Source organism: Meriones unguiculatus, chromosome X (assembly GCF_030254825.1).
Source record: "Meriones unguiculatus strain TT.TT164.6M chromosome X, Bangor_MerUng_6.1, whole genome shotgun sequence".
In the NCBI taxonomy this organism is placed as follows: Eukaryota; Metazoa; Chordata; class Mammalia; order Rodentia; family Muridae; genus Meriones; species Meriones unguiculatus.
This window is the reverse complement of record NC_083369.1, coordinates 111,786,477-111,800,934: the sequence shown is the minus strand read 5'-3', so window position 1 is coordinate 111,800,934 and position 14,458 is coordinate 111,786,477. Positions and strand designations below refer to the sequence as shown.

General features: G+C 36.7%; 1 protein-coding gene across 1 annotated transcript; it reads right to left on the bottom strand.

The window, feature by feature from the left end:
* Positions 1-524: 524 nt before the first annotated feature.
* Fmr1nb (FMR1 neighbor) lies at positions 525-14,246 on the bottom strand. The gene is made up of 5 exons (XM_060374682.1): positions 13,961-14,246; positions 10,310-10,405; positions 4,396-4,533; positions 1,009-1,105; positions 525-555 (listed from the first exon to the last, which is right to left on the bottom strand). The coding sequence occupies exons 1-5, from the start codon at positions 14,244-14,246 to the stop codon at positions 525-527; spliced, it is 648 nt and encodes a 215-aa protein (XP_060230665.1).
* Positions 14,247-14,458: the final 212 nt, after the last annotated feature.

The window sequence follows — 14,458 nt, the reverse complement described above, 5'->3', positions numbered from 1 at the left end:
ACTACAAGAGCAACCTGAACTATATAGTAACTTCAAAACCATGATGGACAACTCAATGAGCCCCTGACTGTAAATAAAAAGTGAAAAAGCTGGGGACATAGGTTTGTGATACAGGACTTCCCTTAGCAATGACGCACCTCCCTGTCACACACAAAGTCTTATGTTCAATCCTCAGTACTAAATACACACAGATACACACACACACACGTATAAAAGATCTGTTGATGTAATGAAATCTTGATCCTTATAGAAAATAAAATAAGTTATAAAAAACATCAGAAATGCTTAATCTGCAACCAACAACTTTTCCCAGAAAACTGATGGAGGTACTTGTTCTCAGTCATGCCTGTAGTGACCTTGTACATGAATATGAATGTGGAATTTCCCTAAATACTATGTTTCCAGAAACCTAGCACTTTTTTTCAGTTCTGGGAATTGAACCCTTGATACTCATGCAAAGAAAGTACTATGGCATTAAGCTGTATTCCTGTTTCACACTCTAATTCTGGTGCTACTGTGTACTTTCACACCCATTCTGTTTCAGTGGGTGGAGATCTACAAAAAAAAATGAACAAATTTGACAAGAGTAAGTGCTAGTTTTCCATTGAGATTTTGCATAAGTCTCTAAGAAAAAGATCTGACATAACTTATTTTAAAGACAGACCAATGTTTCAAGACCAAGGGTAGAAGACCAAGAGATCCAGAGATCCCATTCATTTACAGTTAATAACTACCCCAACTCCACGCATCTCTGGCTTGCAGAGTTCTTTTTCCTTCCTGTTTGGATTTTATGATGAAATATACAGACACTATTAAACAAGACACCTTATATTGTGGAAAAATATGACGTATCTTTAAAAAACTGATAAATTTAATTTTAGGTTTTCTCAAAAAACAAAGAAACCCAAACATAATCTGTTCATATTTAAAGTACTGGAATAAATGTGTTTATACACAAATATCCACATATAGTTAACAATTATCAAAGAAAGGTTTATGTGTTCCTACCTCCTTCGGCAAAAAGAATAGCAATACATAGGCAGAAATCCCAGGACTATCATGCCGATCACAGCAAAACCAAACACTCGAAACATCTGTGCAGGCTCTGTTGGTTTAATTATAAACTGTTACTTTTATGACTAGGCAAAAGAAGCAAATCTGAACTATTTTACAAAGTATTTATTTAAAAAACAACTATGAGTTAATAAAGCAAAATAAAGGTGAATGTTCTTGTTATGTTTCAGGTACTTTCAAAAGGTGCCCCCCTAACAGTATCTTAACAAAATAATCAGACTGTTTTCATTGGCAGATTATAATTAATAATATTGGATTATTTATATGGCCTTAACTGTTCTTGTTCTATGGCCGCATGTTCTGCATCCTAGAGCATCTGAAAAACCAAATCAATCTATGAACAGTTAACTTGGGAAAGAAATGACTTCTTCAATGTTTACTTCCAAATTATGAAGTACTCAAATAACTACAGAATCAAAAATTAAGGTGAATAATCATACTTTAGCTTCACATGCGCTAAGAAATGCATTATAATGTGATTGGGGAATGGTAAGTCATGGGTCAATTTTTCCACTAAAAGAAGCAAACGTTTCTTCATACATAATAAAAAACAGTAAAGTAATGAATGAATTCTAAGTACTATATGACAGCATTAAAACTGCAATATTATATTCATGATTAGGCTTTAATTTTCATTATTAATACAAAATGTACAACAAAGAGCTCCAAATTAAATAAGGACTTATATAAACCTAAGATATTGTTCTGCATGGATCCTTTTATCATTTCTTAGTGCTCTATCACATCAAAATCCATTCATCATGAGTCTGACAGTATGTCGCTGCTAGCAAATGAAATTAAGAAAAAAAACAGATGGTATATTTCTTTAACTTCAGTAATAAATAAAAATCTTGAGAGGGTAATTTTATGTTGGATTATTCTAAAACAGACAGAACAAAGAAAAGCAAATAAAACATGAAACATTCATGTATACTGCTACATGCCAAGTTGTTGAAGACAGGATAAATTGGAAGAATTTTAAATAGGAAGAGAAATTCAGAATAAAATGTTAAGTTTAGGCTTAGCTTTTTAAGGCATGCTTAACTGGTATTATTAGGACTAAGCAGAAACTGATACTCCAGAGGGAAGGCCTTACATGTAGCCTTAGAAGCCCAGAAGCTGCTAAAATGTCTCCTTAGTATGCATGAAGCCCAAGGCTTAATCATTAGTGCCACATGAACTAAGTGTGACAGTCTATGCCTATAATCTCAGTGCAAATTCAAGGTCATCATGTACTACAAAGAAAGTTCAAAGTCAGACTAGAAAGCAGGAGACATCTGTCTCAGAAAATAAAAGCCAATTTTCTTTCTGATTTTTTCCTGGCTTCCTATTTCCTACTTTTCCCTTCCCCAGAGAAATTCAAATTTATTTACCCTAAGACAGGCCATAGAAAGCAGTTCTTTTCCCCAAAGCCATCCATAAGCTCAAAACTGTTACTCAGACCCTCCCATGACATTCAGTTCTCTGACCAGAGGGGTCTTATGGCACATGACTAATTTGAACATCTGAGGTTGTGATAGAAAAATGAGAAGTTCCAGGTCATCCTTAACTACACAGCAAATCTGAGACAAGTCTGATCTTCATGAGACCACACTTATTAATTTAAAAAAAACAAAAAATGAAAGAGGGGAGAAAACAAAAAGTAAGAAATCTCTGACTTAGTAGGTCATAGGACATCTATTTCAAAAAGGGCCCTGAGGCAAATACCTGCGAGAAGGAATGCTATACAGAGATACCATTAAGAATCTGGACAGACTGTCTCAGATTTCCCCATTTAAATCACACTCTTTTGCCAAAACATTTCTACATGTGTCTATGCTTCAGAGAATCTAAGTATATTAAATGTTACCTTGCATCATCAACTCTTAATTCAAAAGCCTCAGTATTACATAAAAGCATAATCAAATCAATATGTGATGTTTTTCTCCAGTTAATCTCTCTTTTGCTTTAGGTATATCATCTAAGTTGTTTCCAGTGAATGAGAAGGGATTACTGCCTGTGATAGTAAATGCTGATTGGTCATTGTCTAGATTCAGAAAACCCTCAGAGATTAGTGAAGCACACCTCTGAACTTACCTGTAAGAAAATCTCTAGACAGATTAGATGATGAAAGCTCTTCTACAATTAATGGAAGGTTTAATCACTTGCTAGATTTATAGTTTACTAATGGCATTTGAGAAACAGTGAAAAGTAGAGGTAGGGCCCAAGTAGAACAAGTACATCCTGCCATGGCCTTCTCCTGTATTCTCCAGCTTTGCTTCCTAGTTGGTCATGAAATTGCTCTCTGCTCTCCTCCCCCCTGTGCCATGTTTCAACTACCATAATGTTCTTTGAAGTACATGGAACTGAGAAGCCATGGATTGAACCCTCTGAAACAGTGAGTAAAATTAACCTTTCTTCATTTAAGTTATTTCGGTCAGGCATCTGTATCACAGCACCAAGAAAAGGAACTACTATACTCTTTTAAAAACATTTATAAGACATACTTATTATTTTTCTAACCAAGTGCAATGAATTTTAAAATCCTTTTCAACAAGTAACCATAAAAAAGTATTCTAGCAAATAAAATACAAATGGTAATTTTAACCATTAGATTGCCTCTTCTAATTTATTCTAACTCTGTAGTTAGTCTAAGAAAGAGAACAAAACAAAAATATTTTTGTGCTATTAAAACAAGAACTGAATCATGTTAGCATAAACTAATACATGTGTCAGGAGTCTACTACTAGGATCTGTGTTAACATCAGTTTAATGATGATTAGCCTTATGTCACAGAGCATAGGAACACAAGGCATTAGCTGTGACCCTCGCCACACAGATTATGTCAGAAAAAAAGCTGACAATCCTGCCAGGCTCTGAAACTCCTGTCTCCTGACCCATATATTGGAAGCAAAGACTATGCCATATCATACAACTCTGCACAAGCTGTAATAAAGCAATGGAAAATGGTCAGTAATTTGATAAATAAAATATTGCTAGATACCATTATAGTATCTTCTCTCAGGAAGAGGGTCATATCTCATACAATAGCTTAGATAATCTGGAAAAAAAAGGGGGGGGGAGAGGGAAGTGACAGAACCAAAAGAACAGGCTGGACTAATTCTGAATGGTTAGTCATCATCTAGGGGATAAACAGAAACCATTAGAGAACTTCCTCAAGATTTCTATTGATAACATTGGTCTTGGTTTTGGAGTTCCTTTGAAATGTTAAGCTAGGAAATCTAAAGATATACGTAAAACCTTGAAAGCTATTTAAATAATTTTCTATTCCTTTTTTTCAGTATTTAAAATAAACAAACAAATGAGACAGGATTTACTTACTGTCTCTTAGTGGGGCGTAGCATCTCATTATGGTCCCAGATGATGAAAAGCAGCATTTGGATTTTAAACATTCACCCTTACTGATATGCGACTTATTGTTACACGCCACTACCTTCTGATAATCTCTTATGATGCATGCTTTCAGAAATAAGAATTCAAGAAGGAATCATTAGTATAATTAATAAACACTTTTCACAATCAAAAAGTATAAAACTTGAGAAAAATGAAAAACGCTTAACACAGCACATTCAGAAATAATAATGAATGCTAAGGTTAAGATGAGAAAATAAAGGTTACCACAGTTATTTTAAAAATATACTTTTCATAAAGGCAATCTGCAGAAATACATAAATTGTTAACTAACAGGGTGTCTTTTTATTTTAATTTTTATTTTTTATATTAATTACAGTTTATTCACTTTGTATCCCAGCTGTAGCCCCTTCCTTTATTCCCTCCCAACCCCACCTTTCCTCTCTCATCTCATCTCTTCCCATACCCCTTTCCTAGTTCACTGAACCTAGCCTATCAGGTCTCATCAGGACTGGCTTCATTATCTTACTCTGTAGCCTGGTAAGGCTGCGCCCCCATCAGGGGGAGGTGATCAAAGAGCAGACCAATCAGTTCATGTCAGAGAGAGCCTCTGTTCCCCTTACTAGGTTACACATGGATACAGAGCTGCCATGGGCTACATCTATGCAGGGGTCTAGGTTATCTCCATGCATGGTTCTTGGTTGGAGTAGCAGTCTCAGAAAAGACTCATGGGCTCAGATTTTTTGGTTCTGTTGCTCTCCTTGTGAAGCTCCTGTCCCCTCCAGGTCTTCCTCACTCCCCCTTCTTTCATAAGATTCCCTGCACTCTGCCCCAAGTTTGGCTATGAGTCTCAGCATCTGCTTTGATATCTTATTGGGTAGAGTCTTTCAGAAGCCCTCTGTGGTAGACTCCTGTCCTATTCCCTGCTTTCTTCCCTCTTCCATTGTCCATCCCGTTTGCTTTCCTGAGTGAGGATTGATCATCTTACCCAGGGTCCTCCTTCTCGCTTAGCCTCTTTAGGTGTACAGATTTTAGTATGTTTATCTTATATATCTAATACCAACTTATAAGTGAGTATATACCATGTGTGTCTTTCTGTTTCTGTGATATCTCACTCAGGATGATCTTTTCTAGATCCCACCATTTGCCTGCAAAGTTGATAATTTACAGGATGTTTTTTTTTTTTTTTGAGAGGTCTCCAGTACCCTAGGATAACCTATATATCAAATTCTCTATACAGCCACAGATGACCTTGAACTTGAGAGAGATCCTCCTATCTCTGCTTCCCAGTGCTAGATTAAGGATGTACACAACTATGCCCAGTTTCATGCAGTGCTGGGGCTCAAACTCAAAGCTTTTGCATGTTGGGTAAACATGTTATGAATTGACTTAAATCCCTAGACTGGTAAGACACTTTTAAAAGAACTATAGCCACTAGGGGAATGGTATTGCCCAAGGCAACACAGAAGGAACTAAATAGCAGTTAAGGATACCTTTTGTGATTCTGAAGTCATGACATTTAGACAAAAATAGAGGGGATTAGGAATTATTTCTATTAAGCATTTCAAACTCAGAAAAGAAAATGCTACATACATGCCCTCTTTCATATGCACATCCCATATCCTCTATTTTAATTTTTATATCTGTGTGAGTATGTGATGGGTATAAAACTAGAAAGGAGACTTATGACAGAGGTAAAAAGAGGTCTTAAGGGAGTGGGCAAAAGAAGGAAAAAAATAAGCTGAATATATGTGGGAGATTGAGATGGCTCAAAGGTTAAGAACATGTACTATACTTCCAGAAGACCAGAGTGTGATTCCTAATGCCTTTGTGAAGTGATTCACACTTGCTTGTAACTCCAGCTCCAGAGGGATTCAATACTTTTTTTTACCCCGAGTACCCGCACACACGTACATAATCCCAAAGTGACATAGAAACATGATTAAAAATAATAAAAATAAATTATTAAAAACATGAATATTTATGACATGAGGCAAAACTGGGTTACTGAGGGAAGAAAGTGGACAAGCAGGAAGTGAGCAGAGAAATAAGACTGGTAAAGATCAACAAAAACAAAGTAAGAATGAAAATGTTATACTGACCTACTTCTTTGTATGTTACTTTTTAAAAGCTAATTTAAAAACACAAATATTTAAAGAATAAACTTCAAAATCACAAAAATACCCTGAACTGACATACAACAACTGTATGCATTTATAGGGTACAGTGACATTGCAATATATAAATATAAATGTAAATATAAATATACATATATATAATGTGCAGTGATTATTTCAGAGTAATTGGTATATACATCACATTAAACATTTATCATTTCATGTGTTGGGAATACTCAACATCTTTTCCATTAGGTAGTTCACAACTATTGTTTTCAAAGAAGATAGCATGTACAATTGATAAATATTATTACTGTGTGTATTTCTTTTTTAATTTATTATTTATAATTTATTCACTTTGCATCCGATTGTAGCCACTCCCTCATCTCCTCCAGGTCCCATCCTTCCTCCCTCTTCCCCCTATCCTACTACTGCCCTAGTCCTCAGAAAAAGGGAGCCTGCCTTCCCTTCTATCTAACCATAGTCTATCAAGTCTCATTAGGTAGGATTGCCTGCATCCTCTTCCTCTTTGGCCTGACAAGGAACCTCCACCAGATGGAAGTAAAGAAGGAGCAGACAACTGAGTTCATGTCAGAGACTGTCTCTTCTCCCCTTAATTAGAGAGCCCACATGAACACTGAGCTGCCAATTGGCTACATCTGAGCAGGGGATCTAGGTCCTCTCCATGCAAAGTCCCTGGTTGGTATGTCAGTCTCTGCATTTTTTGGCTTGGTTGGTCTCCTTGTAGAGCTCCTGTCTTCTTTGCGTACTTCTGTCCACCAAGCAGATGCTAAGACTTGAGCCAAACTTTGGGCAAGCACATGGAGTCATCAGGAAAAGTGGGAGAATAATCTTGTGCTTTCAAACATGTGAATCAATCAAGGTCAAATGATTCTTTAAAAAAAATGTGCTCAAGTATACAACAAGGACATTTGCTCAACTTTGTTGGCAGCAGCTTTGTTCATAATAGGCAGAATGTGGAAACAACCCAGATGCCCCTCAACTGAGGAATGGATACAGAAATTGTGGTACATTTACACAATGGAATACTTCTCAGCAATTAAAAACAAGGAAATCATGAAATTTGCAGCCAAATGCTGAAAAGTAGAAAAGATCATCCTGAGTGAGGTATCCCAGAAGCAGAAAGACACACAAACATACTAAAATCTGTAAACCTAAAGAGGTTAAGCAAGGAGGACAACGACCCTGGGTAAGATGATCAATCCTCACTCAGAAAGGCAAACGGTATGGACATTGGAAGAGAGAAAAAACAAGGAACAGGAAAGGAGCCTACCACAGAGGGGCTCTGAAAGATTCTACCCAGTAGGATAGCAAAGCAGATGCTGAGACCCATAGCCAAACTTTGGAGAGTACAGTAACTATTATTTTTTTTTAAATAATAGTTACAGTTTATTAACTTTGTATGCCAGCTGTATCCAGCTCCCTCATTCTCTCCCAATCCCACCCTCCCTCCCGCATCTCCTCCCAGCCACTTTCCAAGTCCACTGATAGGGGAGGACAGCCTGTCCTGAAGATACCTGATAAAACAGTGTCAGATGAAAAGGGAGAAGGTCCTCCCCTATCAGGAAGTCTTTTTTTTTTTTTTTTAATTTTAAGGCTTTTTATGTGCAGGGAGTCTTGTGAAAGAAGGGGGAGATGGGAAGACCTGGAGGGGACAGGAGCTTCACAAGGAGAACAACAGAACCAAAATATCTGGACACTGGGGTCTTTTCTGAGACTGATACTCAAATCAAGGACCACGCATGGAAATAATTTACAATCCCTGCATAGATGTAGCCCATGGCAGCTTTGTATCCAAGTGGGTTCCCTAGTAAGGAAAACAGGAGCTGTCTCTGACATGAACTGATTGGCCTGCTCTTTGATCATCTCCCCCTGAGGAGCGAGCAGCCTTACCAGGCCACAGAGGAGGACAATGCAGCCAGTCCTGATGAGACCTGATAGGTTAGGGTCTGATGGAAAGGGATGAGGACCTCCTCTATTAGTGGACTTAGGGAGGGTCATAGGAGAAGAAGGATGGGGGGATGGGATTGGGAGGGGATGAGGGAGGGAGCTACAGCTGGGATACAAAGTAAATGAATTGTAATAATAAAATGAATAAATTTTAAAAACTGAAAAAAAAAAAACAAAAAAAGAAAAAAAAATAAAAGAAAACAGGGCTGGGAATATGTAATAATAAAATGAATAAATTTTAAAAACTGAAAAAAAAAGGGAAAAAAATAAAAGAAAACAGGGCTGGGAATGTGGCTTAGTTGAAAAGTCCTTGCTTAATGTACATGTCACCCTGGGTTGGTTCCACATAAAACCACGCTTGATGATATGTGACTTGTAACTCTAGCATTTGGGAAAAGGAAGCAGAAAGAACTGAAGTTTATTATCATCCTTGCTTACATAAAGAATTTTAAGTTTAATTTGGCTATGTCGGTCCCTGTCAAAAATAATAAAAGAAAGGAAATGAGAGAGGAAGGGAAAAAAGGAGGGGGGGAGAAGAAAAAATTGATTCGAGGAAAAACAGATGTATACAACTAATTTTGATTCAAATTTCTTTTGTTAGGTTAGGAAAATTAATATTAAAAAAATAAAATAAAATAGCCACGTGTGGTGGTGCAAGCCTCAATCACAGCACCTAAGGGTGGCAGAAGCAAAGGGATCAGGGCAGCCTGGTCTACAGAATGAGTCCATGACAGCCTGGCTACACAGAGTAACTCTGTTGCGGAAAACCAATAACAGTAACAATAAAAATAATAAGAAGAATATATTAAAAATCTCATTTGGACCATTTTAAAATTAACTTTGTACTATCATGCTAGTTGATTTAACAGTTGATTTCTGCTTGTTTTCAAACCTCTAAAACTTAAACTGTCACTTATTTTTCTTATACCAAGTAAGCCCTTCTTTTAGCCTATCCAACATAACCCTTAACCAGAATTAGTGTCTTGTTTATTAAACTTGACTATGACAGTAGCTTTAATACTCTTTAAGAGCCCATTTATTTTGCTTCCTATGAGGATAGCTACTTTATACTTGATGAAATTACTAGAGAAGAATAATGAGATTTTCCACAGATCTGAGTGGCACAATATGGAATTAAACAATGGATTTAATTTTGTTTTTAGATAAGTATATCAGATTTTTTAGAATAAATTCTATATAGTTTTTAGTAAAATCTTTATCATGACAATTCATAAGGAACTTCAGTTTGAAAGGAGACCATATGCTGTACAAAATAAAATAAGTTTATTTGTGGTTAATAATTCACCAGTACCATCATGTGCTTGATTTAAAAAAAAAAATACCACATACAGATCACACAATGATGTGACTTGAAACCTGGACATTTTATCATTAACACAGATGGGAAAATATCTGGTATATTCCATAACAACAGAGCCACTACTTAATGCCACAGAAGACATCAATATCAAAATATTAGGTCAGTGACAAGATTAGGCCATGCCTCTCAGGTAAGCTACAACGGCTTTAAAAATTATAAGCTTAAGACTTAATTTGGCACATTTGCCTTTTAATTATTGTCCCAGTTCATCCTCACAATTCCTGGGGTATGTATTTTTATTATAAGATGAAAACAGTAATGTCCAGAGAAATTATCTTGCCTAAGGCAAAAGGCAGAGTCAGGGCTCAAAGGCAGTTCCATTCCAATGTTGAGAAAGCATACTTCTTTCTGAGTATTTAACTACTGTTTTTAAAACAAGACATTTTAAGTAAAAAAAAAAAAATCAATAACTTACTTGTTGGAAATAAAAAGCTCAATAAACTTCTCCAGTTGGAATCCTGTTCGACAGTTTCACCATGCCATGGCACTTTCACTTTTGCAGACACAGTTTCTGAGAAATATTAATTGAAATTATTAATCCAATTGCATATAAACATTTGTCATTTTCAATAAATCTTTAATAGTAATTAAGCAATGCTTAAACTAATTATGAAAATAAAACAAATATTTCATTTTAATCTTGTAACAGCATAAATAGCATTGATAATCAGATTGTGATTCTGCTATAAAACTGAAAAAGTATTCAAATTAACAAATATTTAATATATTGGCTCACACATTCCATTGGCATTCTAGATAATGTTTTCAATAACAAATCTGCTTAACAAAAAGTTTAGTGTTTAAAAGTTTGCCAAAGAAAAAATCAGGAACAAAAAAGAAGAAAAATCAGAAACACTATGTATTCCAACTACACAGGGATATAGAAAGTCTTTCTTATCTCTCTTTTGTTTATTACAAAGATAAGCTAACACAAATGGGTACATACACAGAAACAGACACAAATAAAATTAAATAAATTCTGAACGTTTTGAGATACTGGAACAATTGATTTAAATGCACAAAAAAGGTAAAATAAGTTAACTACTCATACATACATTATATAAAAATTAAAACAAATGGGTCAAAAATCCAAATCTGTGGTTCCCCCCTCCTCCAGTCCCAATCCCTCCCTTCCTCCCCACTCTGCATGCATGCCCCTCCCCAAGCCCACTGATAGGGGAGGTCTTCTTTTCCTTCCTCTGATCCTAGTCTATTAGATCTCATCAGGAGTGGCTGCATTGTCATCTTCTGTGGCCTGGTAATGCTGCTTCCCCCTCAGGGGGAGGTGATCAAAGAGCAGGCCAATCAGTTTATGTCAGAGGCAGTCCCTCTTCCCATTACTATGGAACCCACTAGGACACTAAACTGCCATGGGCTACATCTGTGCATGGGGGATACAAAGTAAATAAAGTGTAATTAATAAAGAATTTAAAAAAGTTGTGTAACACACTCAATTCTAATTCTTGTTAAAAAATTCCATATATATATATATAAAACTATGGGTCAGAGGAACTGAGAAAATCAGCCATGTTCATGTAATAAACAGTAAAGGAAGCATTTTTTCAATATGAAAAAAAATTCCAAATCTGAAAGCTAAATCTTTAAAATTCTTTTTTTTCCACCAAACCTACTTTTATTTAGGTTTATTTAAATTTATCTTTATTTTTATTAATTACAGTTTATTCACTTTGTATCCCCCTGTACCTCCCTCTCTCCTCCCCTCTCATCCCCACCCTCCCACCCTCTTTCCCAACTGTACCCCTCCCCCAGTCCATTGGTAAGGGAGGTCCTCCTCCCCTTCCCTCTGATCCTAGTCTAACAGGTCTCATCAGGAGTGGCTGGACTGTCTTCCTCTGTGGCCTGGTAAGGCTGCTCCCCCTCAGGGGGAGGTGATCAAAGAGCAGGTCAATCAGTTCCTGTCAAAGACAGTCCCTGTCCCCATTACTATGGAACCCACTTGGGCACTAAACTGTCATGGGCTACCTCTGTGTAGGGGTTCCAGGCCAACTCCATTCTTAGAAAAAAAAAAAAAAAAAAAAAAAAAACAGAAGCAATATTCATGAACTTGGATTTCACAATCACTGCTTAGACAAGGCACCAAAGGAACAAGTAACAAAAGAAAAAAAAAATAACATAACTTGGAGTTCATAAGAATTTAAATCTTGCAGAACAAGGTGACACATGACTGTAATCTCAGCATTCAGGGATGCAGAGGCAGACAGATCTCTGAGAATTCAAGGCCAGCCTGTTCTACAAAGTGAGCGCAGGACAGCCAAGACTACACAAAGCAACCCTATCTCAAAAAATTTTTTAATCTTTTATACATTAAAGGACATTATGTTGCATATGGTGTCATATGCCTCTGTAATTACAGCATGTGGGAGGCTGAAGCAAAAGTATCTTGACAAGTTGCAGCATAACCTGGACTAAGCAGCAATGCAATTTCAAACAAAATAAGCAAAGGGCTTTATAGACATTATGAAAAGAATGAAAAGACAATGTAGAGAACTGGAGGAAATATTTGCAAATCATATTCTTAGAAAATGGTCTAATATATAGAATACATAAAGAATTCTTAAAACGCATTAAAATTTTTAAAATATATTTAAAATGGGCAGTTTTGAAAGAACACTTTCCAAAGTTAAACACATGTCAACAAATACATGAAAACATGTTAGAAACATGTTCAGTCAATCAAGAAATAGAAGTCAAAATCAAAGCAAGATACCACTTTATGGCTATCAGGATGTTATCATTACAAAGGGAGAGGAACAGCAAATGTTGAACACTGGTGCCAGACACATAAATGATTCAGCCATAACAAATCTGTTTATTGCCTCCACAGAAAATTCAATGCTGTCCCCATAGGACCCTAAATTCCACTTTGAGAAAGTTGAAAATATAACCACACAAAAATTTATATACAAACCCTCATTAGAAGCACTACTCACAACAATTTCAAGGTAGGAAACGACACAAATTTGGTATACTTGATATATATATATATATAAAATAATATATATAATAATATAATATATAATATAATATAATATAATATATATAATATATACTATATAATATAATATATAGTAATATATGATAATATATAATATATATAATATATTATATAATATAATATATATTATAATATATAAAATATAATCTTATAATAATATGATAATATATAATAATATATAATTTTATATATAATATAAAATTGGTGTGTGTGTGTGTGTGTGTGTGTGTGTATGTACGTAAAATTCATATACTAAAACACTATTTAGCCATAAAGAAAGACAGGCATTTTATAAAAGGAAGTGTGTGAAGTAAAGAGTTTGTAAGGAATACTAATTCAATCCCTTTAGTTCATACACTCAGTTCAACCTCAATAATTTGCCTCTCCCTAAATTCCATTTACCCCCAACCACAATCCTGCCTTACCCTCTCAAAATCTTCCTCACATATTTTAATACCAGACTCAAACCCTCAATCACTTCATATACTTTTATTTATTTTATTAATTACAGTTTATTCACTTTGTATCCCAGCTGTAGCCCCCTCCTCCATCCTCTCCCAATCTCACCCTCCCTTCCTCTTCTTCTCCAATGATATGGGTCTTCCTCCCCTTCCATTTGACCATAGTCTATCAGGTCTCATCAGGACTGGAGTCTTTGTCTTTCTCTGTGGACTGGTAAGGCTGCTCCCCCTTCCGATGGAGGTGATCTGTGAGTCAGCCACTGAGTTCATGTCAGAGATGGTCCCTCATCCTAATCACCTCAGTCTCTGCCTCACCTCTGAATCCCCACTTTAGATACCCTGCAATCCTTGTCTAGCTTCACCTCCATTCCTGCCTCACCAGACGCCTTGGTCTCTATCAATTCCCCTGGCCCTCATCTCACCCTGCCACCTTTGGCCATTAACCCTGCTGACTAACACCCCAATCACCCTCCTTTTGCTTCAGTTGCCTCCCGGGCACTACCCATCATTCTTCCCCACCCTCGTACTCATCTGTTTCACATTTCCCAAGTCCCTGTCCCACCTTCTCTATCCTAGCCCCAACACTCACCGGTGTTCACAAGATATAACAGGATCAATGGAGACCAGAATAAAAGCAAAAACAGGGCCAAGTACCTCCGGGCCCACATACTTTTCAGATACTGCTGTGCTGTAGCCCAAAAGCCAAACCGGGGGCCAGTAGCAACATTGCCCCACCGACGACCCTGAAACATCCGGAGGGCAGGATTCTCGCCTCTGTACCACGTATTTGAAGTTGTCATCTTTGACAGGCCTCCACGGAAAGCCCTATTCTTGGGCACATACCTTCCGTGCCTTGGCCTGAAATCGGAAGGCATGATTCAAGGCTCTAATTGGCCTGAGACCAGGCCTCAGTGGTTGTAGCGCCCAGAACCTCAGCCAGTTAAGCTCTCTTGGGACAGTAACTGTCACAGAACATGGAACTCTCGTGACAGTTGTAACAATTGCAGTTCTCGCGAGATCTGAGGACCTTTTCTTCTATGTGAGGTTTTTTTGGAGCCTTCCATAGATGGAAGCCTCAGATGGATCA